We start from the raw sequence: 19,590 nt of genomic DNA, 5'->3' as shown, positions 1-19,590 counted from the left end.
TTTCTACCTTATTTTCTTATCCAACAAGTATATGATGATTCTCCTTCTTCTGGAATCTTCCTTCTCTCTCTTTATCTCAAAGAAATCATCTTCAATGCAAACAATAATTTATTAACCAATCACTGTTTTCAAGAGTGATACAAAGATGTATAGAAATAATGCTCAAACATAGAGATTAGTGAGATAGGCCATGTACATAAAAAGATAAATGCAAAATAGTATAAGCACATATTGGGAATGCAGAGGGTGCTTGAACTTTATTTTTTTTAGTGTAGGGAACTCTTCATATACTAGATACTATATATTAGCATATTCTAAGTGACAAATGAATAATACAGGTAGCAAAAACAACAGGAGTTTAAGGAAAGGAGGGCCATCCTCCTTCCAGTCATGAACAAATATTATTACTGTGATGGCAAACCTATGATGTGTGTCAGCATTGACATATGTAGCCATTTTCTGACACATGGCCACATGCAGGCTCAGCGTGCCTTGTGGCCTGGGAACCGCCTGGGGAGCTGCATGCCCACAGCCATGGCTATGGCCATGCCTTGGTCTGGGGGGAGGAGGCAGGGGGGAGACCACACACTGGAGTGGCATGTACCAGGTGGCTGGGGAGTGTGGGGTTCCCACAGGGGTAGGAAGGAGAAGCGCATGTTGAAGGAGCCTGGGTGGGCAGACAGACTGGCTGGTGGCAGCCACTGCTCTTGCAGCTCCCCTGGGCTAGCCAGCTGGGGGCAGGGCCCACATACAACCTGCCTGGAACCAATTACTAGACACTTTTAGCACCCGGAAAATATAGCAATGGCTTTACTCACAATTTTTCCCTCTACGTACTTTTGGGAGATCTTATTCTTAGCATTAAATAATATCAAAACCAAGAAACAGATTGACAGATAAAGTTAGTAGCGCTTGCTTGGGCTTGAAGTGTACAAAATACCAACCTTCAATTGAAGATTTAGCCATTGAAATTCAGCAACCAAAAAAGTCACTAATAGGCAGGTTATTTAAAGGATTCCCCCTCCCCCTCGCTTATCTTAGTTCAAGACACACCACACAAGTTAAATAATTTCAAGACCAGCAAAAGAAACTGACTGACAGATGAACAAAGAAGTCACTAAGCAGGAAAGTTAAATAATTTGTTTTTCATTTATTAAATACAGTTATATATTAAAATTATACATTTTTGTTATTTAAACTATAAATAGCACAAAATTGTGGGTTTTTTTTTTTCTCAAAGTGACACACCACCAAGTTATGCTTGGTTTTTTGGTGAATTTTGACACACCAAGCTCAAAAGGTTGCCCATCATTGCATTACTGTAATGAGTGTGCTTCAAGTTTTTCTGAACAAATATAATATTATGACTAGAAGCAGCTAATGAATTTAATAGTTATTCTCTCATTAACTAAATAAACAGATGGAGAATTAATTACCTCCATTTAATAAAGATAGAAGATGAGGCCCAAAGTCTTAATCCATTTAGTCACATAGAAAATCATGATTGAGGTCAGAATCAAAAGTCCAAATATTTAGACTACTTTTCTAGCAAACTAGTCCCTATACAGCATGACTTCCAAGGAAGATCCAGGCTCAAGGCAAAAATCTCAAATCACAAAATGGACATGTATGAGAAGAGTATAAACAATATCTCTGATTTATTCGTTATCGTGTTTGAGTTTCTTTGCAGTAGCAACTCTGATGCTCAGCAAATGTTCTAGCCCCAATTTAGGTTCTGGATGATGATGAATCCCAAGGGCAAACTTTAACAACCACTACTGTGACATAGTTTCTAATTAGAGTTAATAGTTTCTGACTATTCATGATCTATGGGAGTAATTGGATTAGAGAATTCACACTTCCCTTAGCAAATTTACTACGACTTTAACATGATAGATTCTGAATCCTCTGTGATCCAGAATAATGATATTTAAATGGTTTATTTCTGGCTGCTTGAAATATTTCCTTCTTGACTATTTTACAGCAGTATTATATAATGAACATTTATGAATAACTTAGCTGTTTTTAGCAATATAGTGATCCAAGAGAATCCTCAAGGATTCATGACAAAAAAATGCCATACACCTATGGACGAAGAACTAATGGAGTCTGAATGCAAACAGAGACATACTGTATCTCACTTTATGTCTTCACTTTTGTTTGTTCAAGGTCTCTTTTACAAAAGAACTAATATGGAAAGAAGTTTTATACTATTACATGTGCAAAATCTAAATCAGATTTCTGTCCATCTCAGGGAGGGGGAAAGGGAAGGAGAAAAGGAAGGATAGAGGGTAAGAATTTGACTTAAAATATAAGAAATGAGATGGCTTAAAATTGTTTTTTCATGTAACTGGGGGAAAAATATTATTTTATAAAACAATAGAACAAAATTCAAAAGGAACCACATACAAGTAGGACTATTTTGAAAGTAGAATGTTAGATTTATGATATACTTTTTAAAAATCATAATAAGATGGAGATTTATAGTTTCCTATGGAATACTCTTTCAGTGTCTTCTATTGTTTGTATGGAAGTATTCTTATTTGGAGTTAAAGTTCACAGTAAAGGTTAAAAAAATTTTTAATTAAAAAAAATGAAAAATATTTTTCCTTGACCTGGGAGCTCTGAAATTTGACTATAATATTCCTGGAAGATTTCAACTTAGAATCTCTTTCAGGAGGGTTCCATCTGCCTAGGAGGCTGTGGGACCCAAGCTCAAGCTTGTAATAAAGCAGTACCTCTTGCTTTTATATTATCATGTGTGCCTCCTAATTTGGAAAACCAGAACTGGGTCTAACACTGTCTCTCCACTTAGATCTTTTATAAATGTGACTTTTAATGTAGCACTAAAGCATACTTGAACAGTTTCAACTGTGTTTATACTGTATGAAACCTCTATCTTCAATAGGGTTCTTATTTCTATGTGTAATTTCCTATCTTGCAGTGTCCTGTAAATAAAAACTTAATTCCACAAAAAAAAAGTCAACAATAAACTCAACACACATTTGTGAAAGGCCCTAAAAAGAAGGCACCCAGGCAAGCATGATTTTAATTTATAATTTCCATTTTGCTATAGTATTATTATGTTATGTTATGCTCATGCAATTCTTATCTTTTTTTGAAGGGCCATCTTATATCACCAAATTCATGATAAGTAATTCTAGGAGAAAGATATATAAACCCGTGTCATCTGTTCAGTAGCAACTAGGATTCAATAAGAGGCCTGATCAATCATTTCCACATTCCATGTTCCTTTGATTGTTCACAGACACTTGGGGAGAGTGAGACAGCTCCTATTCCGAATTCAAGGAATTGTATTTGTTCACTCTCCTCCTCCCAACTTACAAAATCCCTTATTTTTCATTCAAAATTAGATTACTTAATATCATCTTCTTTTGTTTTTGTTAAATGATTTTATTTGAATAATTGTTTTCAATATATAAAATTCTGTCTCCTCCTGTATGAAAGTGTGTATATATATATGTAAAAAAGTCTGTCCAGCCCTAGGCTGATGAAGGGACCTGGTCCCAATTTGTTAGACAGCTGCCAGTTATTGCTTAATAAATATACCTGGAACATTGAACCTTTGTTTCTGCAGTCATTTCATCTTTCACCTACTACATATGGACAGGGATCTCTAGAAATATGAATCTTGTCAGGTCACAAGGACCTAAGGAGAGAGATTATTAGATAGTCTATTGTAGTGTTGTAGCTTTTTTAGGCCCCACTTGAAAGAGGCAACCTTGCAAGTGAATTGTATTTGCAGTGTTTTTCCCCAAACTCAATCACTAAGTGAGTAACAACCAATTTATCTTGTTCCAGTTACTAACTACACCAAATATTAAGGACAAACCTAAAAGACATTACTTTTATTTCAGTCTCAATATGGGAACAAAATCAAACAGTCCCATTCAATAAACACTTATTAAGTGCCTATTTAATGACAATATGCGAAGTCCTGTGTGATTACTGTTGGGAATAACTAGGAGAGTGCTCTAAGGAGGAGGCTCTGAAGAAGCAGTCTCTAAGGAGTCTCTTGGAACAGTCTCTTGAGGACAATCAGAAGACTCTCTCTCTGGAGAAGGATGGCTGGCTGAACTGGTGTCTATATTCTTGCTTGGACAGATCTTCTGGTGAGTGATTAAGGACTGACTGATCTCTCTCTAAAGACTCAGGTCTAGGCCATGTTGGTTTAAGGCCCTTCAAACTTATTCTTTTCTTACTCTTTCTCTCTCTCTTTAATTCCTCATTGTATTATTAATTAAATTCTCTATAAAACCCAGTTGACTTGGGTATATTCATAATTGGGAATATTTCCCTGGTGACCACCTTATATTTGAATTTAAAACAAGACACTGTAGTGAAAACATATTTTCTGCGGTCACAATTTACTCACCCACTTTTATATCTACAACAATTTATGTCTTCCACTATTTTAACTCACTACAGTTTAAACCTCACCTATTTTAACTCTTACAGTTTATGGCTCCTACTCTTTTAAATGTTACAAGAGTCCCAAGGAAATTTTTGTTGCCTTTAAGGTAAAACCAATTCCTATTCTGGGGAAACTGATAACCCTGATCCAATCACTACTATCTATATAAGTACATTTTGTCTCTTCTAATAAAAAGTAAGCTTTATAAAGACTGGAATTAACATCCATACTCAGATTATGGTGATTTGAACTTTAATAAAATCATGAAATTAGAGAGAAGCATTAACAATTAAGGAAACATAATAAAAGTTAGATGCAAAAACAAATAAATAAATAAATGAAAAAGTTGGATGCAATGTCTATCAGATGATTCCTAATACTTTTATTACCTTACATAAGTTTGTTTTAGGTCCTAATAGCAGCAAATATGAGTGGTTAGTTTCCTTCAATTGCTTTCATTTTCCAAATACTCACTACTTTGTCAACTCTGAAATTGTTCTGACAGTTGTCAAGAAGATGGCATAGCGAGCCTAGGGACTGGACTCACCCCCACCCCCATCTTAATTCTGCTTCTACACAATAAATACTTTATTTCCCATATGGCTAAATTTCCCCTGATATGGGGGCATTTCTTTACATTGACTCTAAGTAAGCAAGCCAGAATTAGTGGATGCCTAGATAAATCCCCACTACAAATAGTATTGAATTTTATTTTTCGATTCATTTCTGATATAGCAGAATTGAATTAATGCAAAGGGATAAATATCAGACATGCATAGTAGAGAACAGTTTTCCTTATATATGTAGAATAATGTAATGAAGCACTGAAATTATAGTTCTAGGTTCAAGAACTAGGTCTACCATTACCTTATGTCATTAGACAAATTTGTATTCTAGAATAAAGAGAATTGCTTCAGTGAGGGACCCAAATGATTTAAAAAAAAAAAAAAACCTCTGCTATTACAAAGTGGTAAGCCAATTTATTACTCTTACCAGCAGAGAGCATCCACAACAGAGATGCTAGAAGTTGAAAGGCACCTGCTGAAGGGAGGGAGTGTTGATAGGGACTTTCTGCCTATTCTAGCTGGCACACCCAGCATGAGTCCCCTTCACTTTTAGAACAAGAAAGTCTATGTTTAAATCCAACCTCTCATACTTAATACCTATAGATCACTAGGCAAGTCAGTTAATCTCTTGGGCTTCATTTTCTTAACCATAAAAATAGGAGTTTAGATGAAATTATCTCTAAGGTTCTTCCTAACTGGGAAGAAGCAGGAGAAGCACTGTCCAAGTACAGTACTAGACTAGAATGACATATTTTCCCCTCTAAATATTGATGATCTGGGAGGGCAATGGGTTCGATATAAAAGCCATTTCTCTGGCCACTAGTCCTTAAGGGAGAAGGGTTGCCCCAAAATTATACCCTCTGGCTTGTTCCCTTCTCACCAAATGTTGTTATGCAAAAGACTATCACATTTAGTAAATAGTGAGTAAATGCTTTCTTTCATATATAGATAATATAGAAAACAGAAATTGGAAAAGCTATACACACTAAAGTATACAAGAAAAATATATGAGTGAATGAGCTGTTTTGATGGAATGAGAATTAAGATAGACTCTTACTCAAGAAGGAATTCTCTTTCCAAAGTCTCTAGAGAAATTAGCTAGAAATCAACTATATGTTGAAGATATGACTTCCACTAAATGTATACAGCCTACAAAGTTTTTTTTTCTCTTCCTTCTGAATGTCTCCCCCTAAAAAATTGGTACCACATCTCCAAGCATGTGTCTCCCCAAAACTCTTGTATCAACTCCATTTTGTATGTATTCACTCAGCATCACATTAACATTCTCTCCAACAGTTAAGTCTACTTCTTTATACAGAGACAATAGGCAATAAACATTAAGTTCCTACTTGTCAAGCACTGTGCTGAGTGCTAGGGATACAAAAAAGAAAAAAAGAAAGACAGTTCCTGCCCTCAGGGAACTTAAAATCTAACTGGGGAAGACACCACACAAAAGAAAGCTAAAAAAAGAGAAAGGAGAAAATGGTACCCTCTGTTGTGAGGGAGAAGCATAGGGGATAAGTCAAAGAAGACTAAAATGAAGACAGCCAAGTGAGAAATGAAGAGATTTTGTCTATTCCCTCTCCTTAAATTGCAGGGGTTTATGGCTCTACCTTATAATCAGAAGGGCATGGAGTACTGATGAGGTGTAAGTAACAAATATGATTGAATGTTCTACAAGATGATGAGATATTCCAATGAAGAGATTACTGGGGACTGGGTAGAGAAGCCAAAATGAGTACTGCCAAAAATAGCAAAATAAGATTGGCCAAGTGCTGCACCTAAAGTAGGAAAATTTGGCTGGAAACTCAAGTTGTATATATATTCTGGGGCAAAGGCAAAATTAGAATTGTAGGAATAGAAATGCATTAGAAAAACATATGATTTATCACTTGTTTATATAGGTATATGACTTGGGGTTTGGATTTTAAAAGATTACTCTATTACATAAGTAATATGGAACTAGGTATTGTGTCAAGGAAGTTTATTCCTTCCCCTTCCTGAGTAGCCTGACCTGTCCATCAACATTCCTCACATAAAGTTACACCAGGTTTGCATCCCAGTACATGCTGTACATCAATAAAAGTGAAGGGTTTGGGCTTTCAGCTTGGAATGAGAGGAAACAGAGCAGACAAGGAAGGAGGAAGGGACTGGTAGGCTAGGCAACTCATGGTCAGGTTACTTAGAGGAATGATGAGATTTAAAACTGTGATTGTCTACCCTTTCTAATAAACTTTATAAATATATATATATATATGTATATATATATGGGTAGAAATAGTAATTCAATTTTTACAGTATCAAGTTATAATACATGTATAACATGTATAACACAGTAGAATTGCTTGTCAGCTCCAAGAGGGGAGAGGGGAGAAGGGAAGGAGAAAGCATGAATCATAGAACCAAGGAAAACTATTTTTAAATAAATAAATAAGTAAGACATCTCACCAAAATCATCATTTTCAAATAATTGATCCATCAATTCAAGCCAAATGATCAATCTCACAAATGCATGTAAACAAACTAGACTAGAGATGTTGTAGTGTGAATTTTAGATTTACTCTACCCTGCTTAGTCTTTAGAATTTTAGCAACCAGGAATGTATACATCCCCATTTAAGGATTAAGTGTGGGCGAGAAAGGTCTATGACCTGCATGTCTAGCAAGTGACAAATCAGAAACAACTGACTGACCCCCTGGGATGTCCAAAGCCAAGTTTAAACCACCATTGGTACATGTAAGACACAGGAAGTGATGTAAAGAACAGCCTTTATATTTCGCTTCACTTCCCGTGAGAGGCACTTGTTGGCTCAAACAGCTTACTTTAGGCTGTCACGTGGTGAGTGACACTTTCCTTGGCTTTTCCGGAGGCACTAGCCCCTGAAGAGGCCCCTCATCTTGGAGGAGGCCTCCTGGCTGGAAGCCGTACTGAATTTAATCCTCTGCCCCTCCCCCCAACTCTTGCCTGATATCTCTCTCTCTCTTTTTCCTCTCTTTCTTTATTCCTTAATATCTTCTCTTTATTGTAAATAAATCCCTGGTGACCAACTTAAAATATATTCAGTCCAACCATAAATTTTACTCAACCTAATAGCAGGGATTTAGAGATGTCTACTCTAGTCTTGTACTACATAGGGCTATTGATAATAGCCTACATTTATATAATACTTTATCATTTACAAATCACTCTATGTCCATTATCTTACTTACCCTGCCACTTACAATATGGCTTTTGTCAAGTCAACTTTTCTGGGCCTCAGTTTCCTCTGTAAAATGAATAAATTAAATAGGGTGACCTCTGCTGTCCCTTCCAACTCTGAATCTAAGATCCTATGTACAAAGGGGGAAGTTGAAGTTCAGGAAAATGTGAGAGTTTGGGTCCACCCTCTCACATTTATCCATCAGCAGAGCCAGGAATGGAAGTGGTCAAGTGGTCTTTCTACTTTATCATTTCTTACAAAGCATAATAGTTCCTTAGTACAGAAAGATAAAGAGACAGACAAAAAATAAGGAGGGGTATGAATAGGTGGCAACAGCAATTGTTATGCCATAACATCAATAATTGCTAACAAGGGAACATTTCCCCCTGGACATTAATGGAAGGAGTATTGTCTTACTATCTCTCTGCTCAAACCATATTCACCAGGCCTATTTATTAGGAATGGAACATTGAGCACCAAGGGCATCTGGAGCCCTTGAAGGTGTCCTTAATATGGATAAACTATTTCTAAGGATATTAGTCTCACATAGTCCCCAGTTCTCTAAAAATTTTGGGAAACTTGGAGTTTTTGCTAAAAACTATCTCTCTTAGGTCTCCCTTCTGAAATTAATTGATTAATCCCATTGGTAATGCTATGAAGCAAATCATCACTATCTGGAAGAAACCTAAGATGTGATCTTGCCCAAGCCCTTCCCTCTAGCCAGGACACCTTTCAAATCAACATCTGCAGGTGAGAATCTTCCTGTTTGCAAAAACCTTTTACCAAAGCTAAATTGTAAACTGTGCCAGAATCTTTGTCGATATTTTCCTTCTGATCACTCACCTTAAATCTTCCTTTGGTAGTTTGAATCTTTTGTTCAGGTCTTTAGTTAAGTCAAAGAACTGGTTTTCTCTTAACTTTTATATCCTAAGCTTTAGGAATTGTTTAGCAATTTAACATTTAAACAATTGCTTGTGAGTTTTTTCTTCCCAGGGCTAAACACTACATATTTTAAAAGATTTCCCAGTGTTCTTGTACAATATACAGTGTACAGTTATTACTGTAAATGCAAACTGAGCCAAGACTGATGAGGAAAGCTGACTACCACAACAAGGTTGTCTGTTTTCCCCACCAAGAAGATTATCTTTGGACTAGAAAGAACAGTACAATTATCACAGAGAGTTGATATGGGCTATATAAAAGAGTACCTTGCTGCCTATTATGCATTCATTTTACCTAGTCCAAATGAACTATATTATTAAGGTAGTAAAAAAGCTGAGCCATTATCAATAATTTCTGATAGATCCCAGAGGGGCAGAAAGGTACTGCAAAAGTAAAGAAAGATAAATATTGTCCCAATTTTCAAAACAGGTAAAATAATAGTGTCTACCAACGAGTTGCCTAATGAGATTGGCTTTGATTCCTAGCAAAATTCTATCAAATATTATTAAAAGGACAGTTATCAAAAATAAAAAAAAAAATGAAGCAAAGATAGTGAAGAGCATGATTTAATTAAAAACAGGTTGTGCCATACTATCAATCAATCAATGTTGCTATCAATACTACTAATCAACCCTCGACATTTCCTTTTTTGACAAAGTTATAAAACAAGTGCAGAAACAACCTGACATTGTGGGTTAAGTGTGGGGCTTGGAGGAAAGAGGACTTGGATTCAAATTCTCCTTCAAACACTGACTACCTATGTTTCCCTTCAAAAAAAATTTAGTTGGATATCTATGGATAGATCCCAAGAATTTCTCTACTAAATTATAAGGTTGGTGGAGAGTTCCCCAGGTTGACAAAAAAAAACCTGAATCATTTTCTTAAGAGACATCAAAGTATTCTAGTAGTAACAATTTATGTACATTTTAGCCAAAGCATTTGACAAAAATTCTCATGCTGTGCTTGTGAAATTGAATTATGACCTGTGTAGTAATTTAGTAAGACAGACTCAAAACTGGTAGAATAGCCAGATGCAAAAATCAATAATAACCGTGTCAATTTTCTATTTGTTTCTATTTGAGTGCCTTAGGGATTTGTGCTTGGCTTTGTGCATTCTTATCAATGAACTTATCAATGAACTGGAGAGAGATATAATTGGAATGCTTATCAAATTTACAGATGACATAAACTTTTGAGGGAAAGCTAATATATGATGACAGTCTAGGTTCAAAAAAATCTTAACAGGCCAATTTAATACATTTGAGTTTCTTAAATTGACTTAATACATACAAGATGGCAGAGATGTGACTAAATAGCAGTTCAACCTTGGAAAAACAAAAAATATAAGGATTTTAATGGAGTACACTTCAAGCCTTCAAGAAAGCTAATTTGATCTTGGACTTCATTAAAGTCACCTAGCAAGGTAAGTGTTCTATTATGACTTTAATGAGATGATTTCAGGAGTACTGTGTTCTTTGCTCTCACATTTTAAGGATAATGATAATCTGGCAGATGTCCAGAGAAGGACAACCAGGATGATGAAAAGTCTTAAGTTCATGTCACATTAGGAGCAATTGAAGTAATTTGGGATATTTAGAAAAGATTTGGGGGAGGCAGATAGAAGGGGGAACTATCTTCAAGTATTTGGAGGAGGATATCTTGGATCTTGAAACAAAAACAAACAAACAAAAAACCCTTCCTAAACCAAAAATAAAATGGATTGCTTTATAACTTCATCAGCAGAAGTCTTTAAACAAAAGCCGAATGTTATATTTCTTGCCAGAAATGTTATAGAGGGAATTCTTTTCAAGTATGAATTGGATTAAACGGTTCTTGAAGTTATTTTCAAGTCTGAAATTCCATTATTTTTTAATTTAATTTGGGAGAAAAGTCTAATATTACTCAAAAGTTATTAAGTGAGTGAAATGCAGAAGGGAAAGTATGATAATAGAAAGAACACTGAACTGGGACCTAGGAGATCTGGATTTGAATCTCAGTTCTATTCATTAACCACCTGTATGTCCTTGGAAAAGTAATTTGACCCTCTAATTTTCGATTTCTCTATCTGAAAAATATAATAATACTGCCCAGCCTACCTCACTGGGTTACTGTGAAAACTGAGAAGGAAATGATTTAACTCCATTTTTAAGACAATTAGTCATAGTTGGTTAGTAACTTTAAGTTATTTCATAGATAAATTTAAGAATCTATTCATATATAGTTTAAGGAACACTGAATTTGGAAGTAGGGGGCCTAAGTTCAAGTCCTGAGTCTGACATCTTGGAGCAGTTGCCCAAGTAAGAAATACTAATGTGCTTTCCTAGATTTATTTCAGTCCATAGCCATATTTATATAAAATAGAAAAAGTTTGAGGTGGGGAAAAAGTCTGCAAACAACCCTGATGACTAATCAATTATATCGTCTAACTAAAGTAACAACAACAAACAAACAAACAAACAAAAAACAGATTAGCTCTTGACTTTCACTTTGACAGAGCCAAATATGACTCCAATACAACTAATTGAAAAATAAAAAAATCAGTAAAACAATTCAACTCCTTTTAAATCATCTTTTCTTTTTAATTGATCTGTTATTTAGTTATTGTCTGAATTTATTTGACCATGTGTAAACAAAAACTGAAGAAATCACTTGTTTTGATACAGAAGAGACAACAGTTCTTTACTTAGCTTACTATATGAGCTTTTTTTTTTTTTTAAACCCTTACTTTCTGTCATAGAATTGATGTGCTACACTAGGTGATTGGGGTTGTGACTTGCCCAGGATCACACAGCTAGGAAGTGTCCCAACCTAGTATCTCTAGCCTCTGAACCTGTCTCTCTATCCAAAGGGCTAGCCAGCTGCCCCGTTTTTTTTCTTTTTTTTGGAATTGAAGATTTTCCTTTCTTATAGCATTAATTTTACTTTCTTCTTCCTAATCTGAAAGGTATATCTTTTGTAGTTACATTAGGGGGAGGAAATCTTTCATCTCTTACAGGAAAGAGAATCAAATTAGCTTTCTTTCATATAAATCTGATGAAGGTTTTTCTTAACAGGTTACACCAATTTAACCTGCTTTTCCAATGCTAGAACATTCAGGCAATGTGAATTATGTCACAATAAATTAATTTAATTTTAGTTATAGAAAGAAAACTATTTAATCCATCTAGCTACTATTTCTCCAGTAGTTCATGAAGAATAGGGACTAAGAGAGGGAGAATAGTTGTGGTGGGTGGAGAAGTCTAGATAAAAGGAAATTGGTTTTACATCTCATCTCCATTTTATCTTCTTTGTAGATTTCCCAGGGTAACCAATTTACCAATTGTCAAGAGCTGAAAGAACCAAAAAGTGGGATGGATAAAACAGGAATGAGAATAGCCAGGAACAGAAAATTCTGAAGAATCCTAATGGAAGCCTCAAATCAAGGAAATCTAAGGTAAATTCCAAACTGAATACGAAAATAAGAGACTGAAAGAAACTGAAAAGAAAGTCAATCATTTCCCAAGATCACTTTTATATCAGTTTTGTTTGTTTTTTTTAATCACAAGAATGCTTTCAACTGGCCTTAGTTTTCTGAGACAGAGATTCCAAAACATCCTTTTAGTCACCCACTCCAAAATTTTAAAATTCAGGGTGTGAATTCCTCCTGAAACTCATTGTACTCTGGCCATATTGGTACATATTTTATACTATGACTTAGAAGATGATGTCTTCAATTGCAATTGGCTAGGTTAATGTGACACCAAAATTCAAAAAATTCAATTAATTATTAAATAGCTACCTTGTACCAAGTGCTGAAGAAATACAGAAACAAAAATGAAATAGCCTCTGCCTTCAAGAAACTTATACTCTATTGCAAGGACATGACATATAAACAGTTACATAAATGCAGGACTATTTTAAAGAGGATAAAGAGTCACTCAACTTTTCTAGACTATAAAATTATGGTGTTGAATGAAATAGTCACTTAGGCCTATACTCCTGTGAAATATTTTTAAGGATCTCACAGCCTCACCTATAAATTATAGTTTGATTAATCCTAGCCTTATTTTGTTATTAAATCTTGCAAAGATTTATCTATATAAGCAACAAGGGCATAAATGGCTAAGTCAAAAACTTTTTGTTCTTGTAAATGGCAGCAACCACAAACATTCTAAAGGCAATTGAACAATTTTGTGAGTGGTGAATTCCATTCACTTAGCCTGAATTGGAGGCAACTAGATGGCATTCCTGACTTCAGAGTCGGGAAGACTTGAATTTAAATTAAAATTTAAATGAAATTCCACCTCAGATACTTCCTGACTATATGACCTTGGAAAAGCCTATGTGCCTCAGTTTCATCATTTATAAAATGAGAGGGTTGAACTCAAAAGATCCCTCCCAGCTCTAAATCCAGGGTCTGACTCATCTGTTATAATAATATGTTTGCATCCATCCAACCAAAGACAATACATTCCAATAGAAAACACATATTTCTTACATAAAAAAAGTTCTGGGTTGATTTTAGACAAGTTATTTTATCCCCCTGAGCCTAATGTAATTATCAATAGTGCAATATTTACATTAATAACTATTTATATAGAAGTTTAAAGTTTGCAAATCATCTTACAAATATGACCTTATTTTGGCCTCACAATAGTCCTGGGAAGTAGGCCTATTATTATCACCAATTTAAAGAGGAAGAAACTGAGGGTGAAGTGACTTGTTCAAGCTCACATAGCTACTAATTGTCTCAGGATGACTTAAGCATTACCTAAGTTCCTAGTAAAAAGCACCACATAAATGTGATGTATTTTTAGTATCATATGATTCTCATAACAACCCTGTGAGGTAAGTATGATAAATATTGTTCACATTTTATAGATAAGGAAACTAAAGCTCAGGTGCACAAAGTAACCTATTCAAAGTCCCAAACCTCCTTTATAACAATGGCTAGAAAGGAGATGAACTTGGTTTCCTTTTCACTATATAATTATCCCTTCCACATGGCAAAGGTTGGGGCACAATCCCCCAGCGATCTAGAAAATCATTTTAATTTTTGGCCCTCCCTTCCCACCAGAGAAGTCTGATTTTTTTTCTTTTTCTTTTATGAAGTGTTTACAGAGCTTTATTGTAAATCTGGGGTTAATTTCTGAATTTAAACTTCTATATTCTCTGTTGGCCTTTCATATGTAGTCTTCAACTTATGCAAAATTCCCAAAAACTTCCCATTTAATTTCTTATGCCAACCTGTGATATATCAAAACTGAAATAGGGAAAGTCACAATATAGAAGGGACAATATAGAAGGACTATAAATTGCAAATATTATTCATTCTATTGACCACCACTACAAATGACCATAGTGGTCATCTAGTCCAGTTCCCTCATTTTACAAATGATGATTTGGAAAGCACACACATGCTTTTTGAAGGCAAAAGGTCTGAGTTCAAATCTCAGCTTTGAAACTTCATACCTGTATGGCCTTGGATAAGTCATTAACCTCTCTGGGCCTCATTTTGCTTTTCTGTAATGTGTCTTGATGACCACAAAAACCCTTCCAGGTACAAATCTATGAGCCTATAAGTGCATAAACTGAAGTTAAGTGGCTTGCTTAGTCATACATGGCAGACCTGAGGCTTGAACCCAGTACCTCTGAAACTTTTCCACTGAATTCTCTGCAGCTCCCTTTGAATACTCTTGTGATATTTGCTTTTTGCCAAAGATCTAAATGAGACATTAAAAGCTGTGAGAGCTGCTGATTATAACTATAATAGGCTAATTTTTTGTAAAATATTTCTACAAAAAAATTCTAAAATTCCAACTGCTCTTCTCTCTCCAATAAGGACTGTTGTTTATTGCCTTGCTATCTGTCCCACAAGCATTTTTTTCACTTAATATAAATGAGAAAATTTTTTTCAGTGCTATTAATTGTATTCCTCAACTTGTAAAGATAATTCAAATATACTACTTACTAATTATGTGATATTTCACATTTAACTCTGATTAAAAATGGATTTCTGAGTTTTTACATAGGCAATTTTTTCATCCAATGAAATTTTGGAAAACAAAAAAGAAACCTGAGAGTGTTCTAGCTTAAGCACTTGGTACAAATCCTCTATTTACTCATATTATGTCCAATTCTGGAAGTCATATTGTAAAAGAGACTTGGATAAGGTAGAGTATTTCCAGAGAAAAGTGACTGAATTGTAACCATTTCAAATGAGTATTTATTGAATTAACTAGAAATGTTTAACCTGGAAAAGAGAAAAAGAGAGAAACATAATCCCTGTTTTCAAATATTTGAAAGTCTGATATTTAGAAGAGAAATTAGATTTATTCGGCTTGACTTCATGGAGACAAACTAGGACCAATGGATAGAAGTTAAGGAAAGTTTTTTCAATAATTAAATGTAGGAAAGAATTTTCAAAGACTAATGTTCTGGATAACAGAATATGCTGCCTTACAATGATATTATAAGTTCCCCTTTCACTGGATGTCCATGAAGAAGCTAGATATGTCAAAAATACTCCAGAAGGGATTCCTTTATTAGGCAGACAAAACACCTACAACTCTTTCCACATTTAAGATTCCAAGATCTTCATGTTCCTTTATGAAGATTGAGTTCAATGAGGATTTCTCTGTCACACATATCAATCACATTCAGCCACTAACCAGTAAGAGAGCAATTTTAGAAGCCCAAGTCAGATGCAAAGATTTCCCTAAGGAATTGGGAATTGCCCAAGGACCACCACTTTAAGGGGCTTTGTATTTCGGGGACAAACCAGCTAGTGTAGCATACCAGGTATATTAGCATTTTGAAAGTATTATTGGTGTATTGATATTATATCTTATGTGTTCATATACCAGACTCATGGTCATGTTACTTATTGATTATCGTATTTCCAAATCTTTAATCCAAAGAACAAAAGAATTCCTGAGCAGGGCAATATTTGCCACAGAGGCCTAGCTCCCACCTTGTTAGACCACATTCCTTACCAAGTCACATGTTTGATTAACCTCCTCCTCTTTGATTATATGATTACCAATTGAGCCAGGGTTAAAGCCTATGCCATGTCACATGTTCATTAGTTACCTCCCACTCCATATTCCTAAATTCTCCAATAAAAGTTTGGGGACATGTGTAGAGCCCTATCTCAATTCCATCAGAGGCATGAGGGAGCCCATATTTTTTTAACTCCTTGTCTCTGAGTCTTTATTCTTTTGTCTCTCCCCCTCCCCCTCTCAAAAGCTCTCTTTCTCTCCTCTATACATTTTCCCTCAGTTTCTAATCTCCTTCTTAGGTGTCCACCCACAAAAATATTAATATGTAACTACAGGAGGTTACAGCTGGGTTCAAGAAGAAACTTGTTGCCCTTTTGTACCTTCTTTCAAAGTTCTAGTGTCCTAAATATTCATTATAATCTGATTTCATCTTCATAAAATTATCAAAGTATTTTGAGGTCCCTACAAGACCCTACATCAGGCATCATATCTGATATACACTGGTTATTTACCTGCTCAGTGACTCCAGACAATTCTCTAAGATGATTGATTGTAGGGCAGCTGCCAATCTGCATTAGTAGAGGGAGTTTCTTCATGCAGGAGTATTCTATAACAAAAAATAAATGAATAAATCAGGATGTGCTGGGGAAGGTGGAGAACAGTGTGATTTGATTTGTAGGTAAAGTCAAAGGCACCTGAAAACACTGACCAAAAAAGGTAACAGCTAGTAGCTTGGAAATTGTAAAGTAACAAGAATTGAAATGAGCTCCACTAGGAAGAGGCATATACTTAAATTTCATTAGAAGCACTGTAGCAGCTGACCATATAGGCAGATGAGGATTCCTCTGCCTACCTTTAACCCTTCATCCTTACTCCCTCTCATCCTCCACTTCCCCTTAGACATTAAGCAATCTGACATAGATTTTTTTTTTAAACTCTTACCTTCTATCTTGGAATCAATACTGTGTATTGGTTCTAAGGCAGAAGAGTAGTAAGGGCTAGGCAATGGGGGTCAAGTGACTTGCCCAAGGCCACACAGCTAGGAAGTGTCTGAGATCTTATTTGAACCTAGGACCTCCCATCTGTAGGTCTGGCCCTATTGAGAGTCACTATTAAGTCACTGAGTCACCTAGCTGCCTCTTGATATAGATTTTACATGAGCAATCACATAAAGCATTTTTCTATGTTAGTTATGTAGTGTAAGAGATCTCAAACAACAAAGAAATTTGCAACTTAAATTACAAGATTATTATGAGATTAGCATAACATTTATAAAACATTCTATAATCTGCTTTATAAATATTAAGATCTCTGATCTTAATTATTATTTTTTATTTTTCACCATATTTTATATTATTTATTGTAATGAATATTAATTGTTATTTTGTATTATTGTATTATAATATATTATTATTATAAGCTCTATAAGTTTATTTTTTATTCACTTTATTTGAAAGTAAAATATGGGTGTCTAGGAATCCTCCTGGAATGTGAAGAGAAGCTGAGAAACAGTGGCCACATCCAGACAATCATGAGTATGGTCAGGCAGAGCAAAGTACAAAGAGAAAAAAGGAAAAGAAGGGGAAAAAAACCAGGGTAATGTTAGGGTATGGCTAACATTGTGCAATCTTTTTAACTACATTCCCTTATGAGTGAGGATTGAGGAGTGAGGTGGAGGGACTAATTCTCTTCCTATTGGTTTAACTATCTTAAACTCAGTAGATTGTCAAGACATTTGGGGGATCCTAAATTAAATCCCTTGCATAGTTTGTTTTCATTTTATACCATTTTAGGTTGGGTATATAAACAGCCTGTCTCCTGATTTTTTCTTCCCCCGCCCCAAAAGCCAGTCCCAGCAGGGGGCGGTCGCAGACCACTGGAACTATTCCTTCACGTCTGACTTTGACCTCACCAGCCTTTTCGACAACAGTCAGATGCACCTGTTCCTCTTCAGCATTGTTGTACTGATCTATGTCCTTGCTGTAACAGGCAATTTGACCATGGTCCTTCTGATCTGGGCAGATTCCAGGCTCCATTCACCCATGTACTTCCTGCTCAGCCAACTCTCCTTCCTGGACATTTTCTTCACCTCAGTCACAGTCCCCAAGATGATCGTGGGCTTCCTCTGGGGTTGGACGAGTATCTCTTTTGGGGGATGTGGAGCCCAGATGTTCTTTTTCATGTTCTTGGGGGCAGCGGAATGCCTGCTCTTGGCCCTCATGGCCTATGACCGCTACGTTGCCATTTGCAACCCACTCCGCTACCCACTACTAATGAGCAGGCGGACCTGTTGCCTCATGGTAATCGCCTCATGGCTTGGTGGGTCACTGAATGCTTCCATCCAGACCATTCTGACTTTACAATTTCCCTACTGTGGCTCAAGGAAGATTGCCCACTTCTTCTGTGAGGTGCCCTCCCTGCTGCAACTTGCCTGTGCTGACACAGCTGCCTATGAAAAAGTGCTGTTTGTAACAGGAGTGGTAGTGTTGCTGGTACCCATTGCCTTTATCACTGCGTCCTATGCCCTAATCCTGGCTGCCGTGCTTCGCATGAAATCCGCTGAGGGGCGCCACAAAGCATTGGCTACATGCTCCTCCCACCTAACAGTGGTCAACCTTTTTTATGGACCACTTGTATATACCTATATGTTGCCAGCCTCCTATCACTCTCCAGGACAGGATGATATAGTATCTGTCTTCTACACAGTTTTCACCCCTATGCTTAATCCCATCATCTATAGCCTGAGGAATAAGGAGGTCTCAGGGGCAATGAAGAAGGTAATAGTAAAATGTATAGTCACTAGAAATGGGTAAGAACTCAGGGAGAGGATATTTTATTAATAGATATTATTATATAGTTCTATGTAAACATATAATTAATATAATTATAATTATAACTAAATAATAATTAAAATTAAATATATTATTATAATCATCTATACAAGACAAAAGAATGGCTATGGATTGTATTTGAAGATTCTTTCTAATTCCATAATCCCAAAATTCTAATTAGTGAGTCCAAGATTTAATTCTAGGTTTCTAGGATTCTAAAATTCTATCCTTAGATAATATTCTTCTGAGAAAAGAGTTGAATTCCACCTCTGCATTCTAGGGAAATAGAGTTGTTTTTCAGTTCCAAGAGCCTCCAAAGTAATTCATACCACAATTTAATTTGGCCACCTAATTTTTCCTTAGGTGTTGTGTAGTTAGACCATTGTACCCCTGGACTACATTCCCCAGAATTCCTTTCCTCTCTATACCACGTGGCATGATCACTTTTGTAAATAGTTGGATGTTTTCCCAGTCCTCTCTCTCTCTTCTCCACAGTGTGCAGTCTGGGTAAACTGATCTTTACTGAAGGGTTTTTTTTTCTTTCCTCTACTTTAAATGATTATTAATAAATCTTATAAAAATATAATGCTAGGAGTATTAAATATTACTTTTTAATATTACAGTAATTAATTAATAT

General features: G+C 35.7%; 1 protein-coding gene across 1 annotated transcript; it reads left to right on the top strand.

Moving 5' to 3' along the window:
• The first annotated feature begins 390 nt into the window (after positions 1-390).
• Positions 391-18,935, top strand: LOC100010374 (olfactory receptor 2T27-like). The gene is made up of 2 exons (XM_007483348.1): positions 391-554; positions 17,969-18,935. Exons 1-2 carry the CDS (start codon positions 391-393, stop codon positions 18,933-18,935), a joined length of 1,131 nt encoding a protein of 376 aa, XP_007483410.1.
• The last annotated feature ends 655 nt before the right edge of the window (positions 18,936-19,590 follow it).

Source organism: Monodelphis domestica, chromosome 2, assembly GCF_027887165.1.
Source record: "Monodelphis domestica isolate mMonDom1 chromosome 2, mMonDom1.pri, whole genome shotgun sequence".
Lineage (NCBI taxonomy): Eukaryota > Metazoa > Chordata > Mammalia > Didelphimorphia > Didelphidae > Monodelphis > Monodelphis domestica.
The sequence above is the reverse complement of the archived record's forward strand: the minus strand, read 5'-3'. Positions and strand labels throughout refer to the sequence as shown.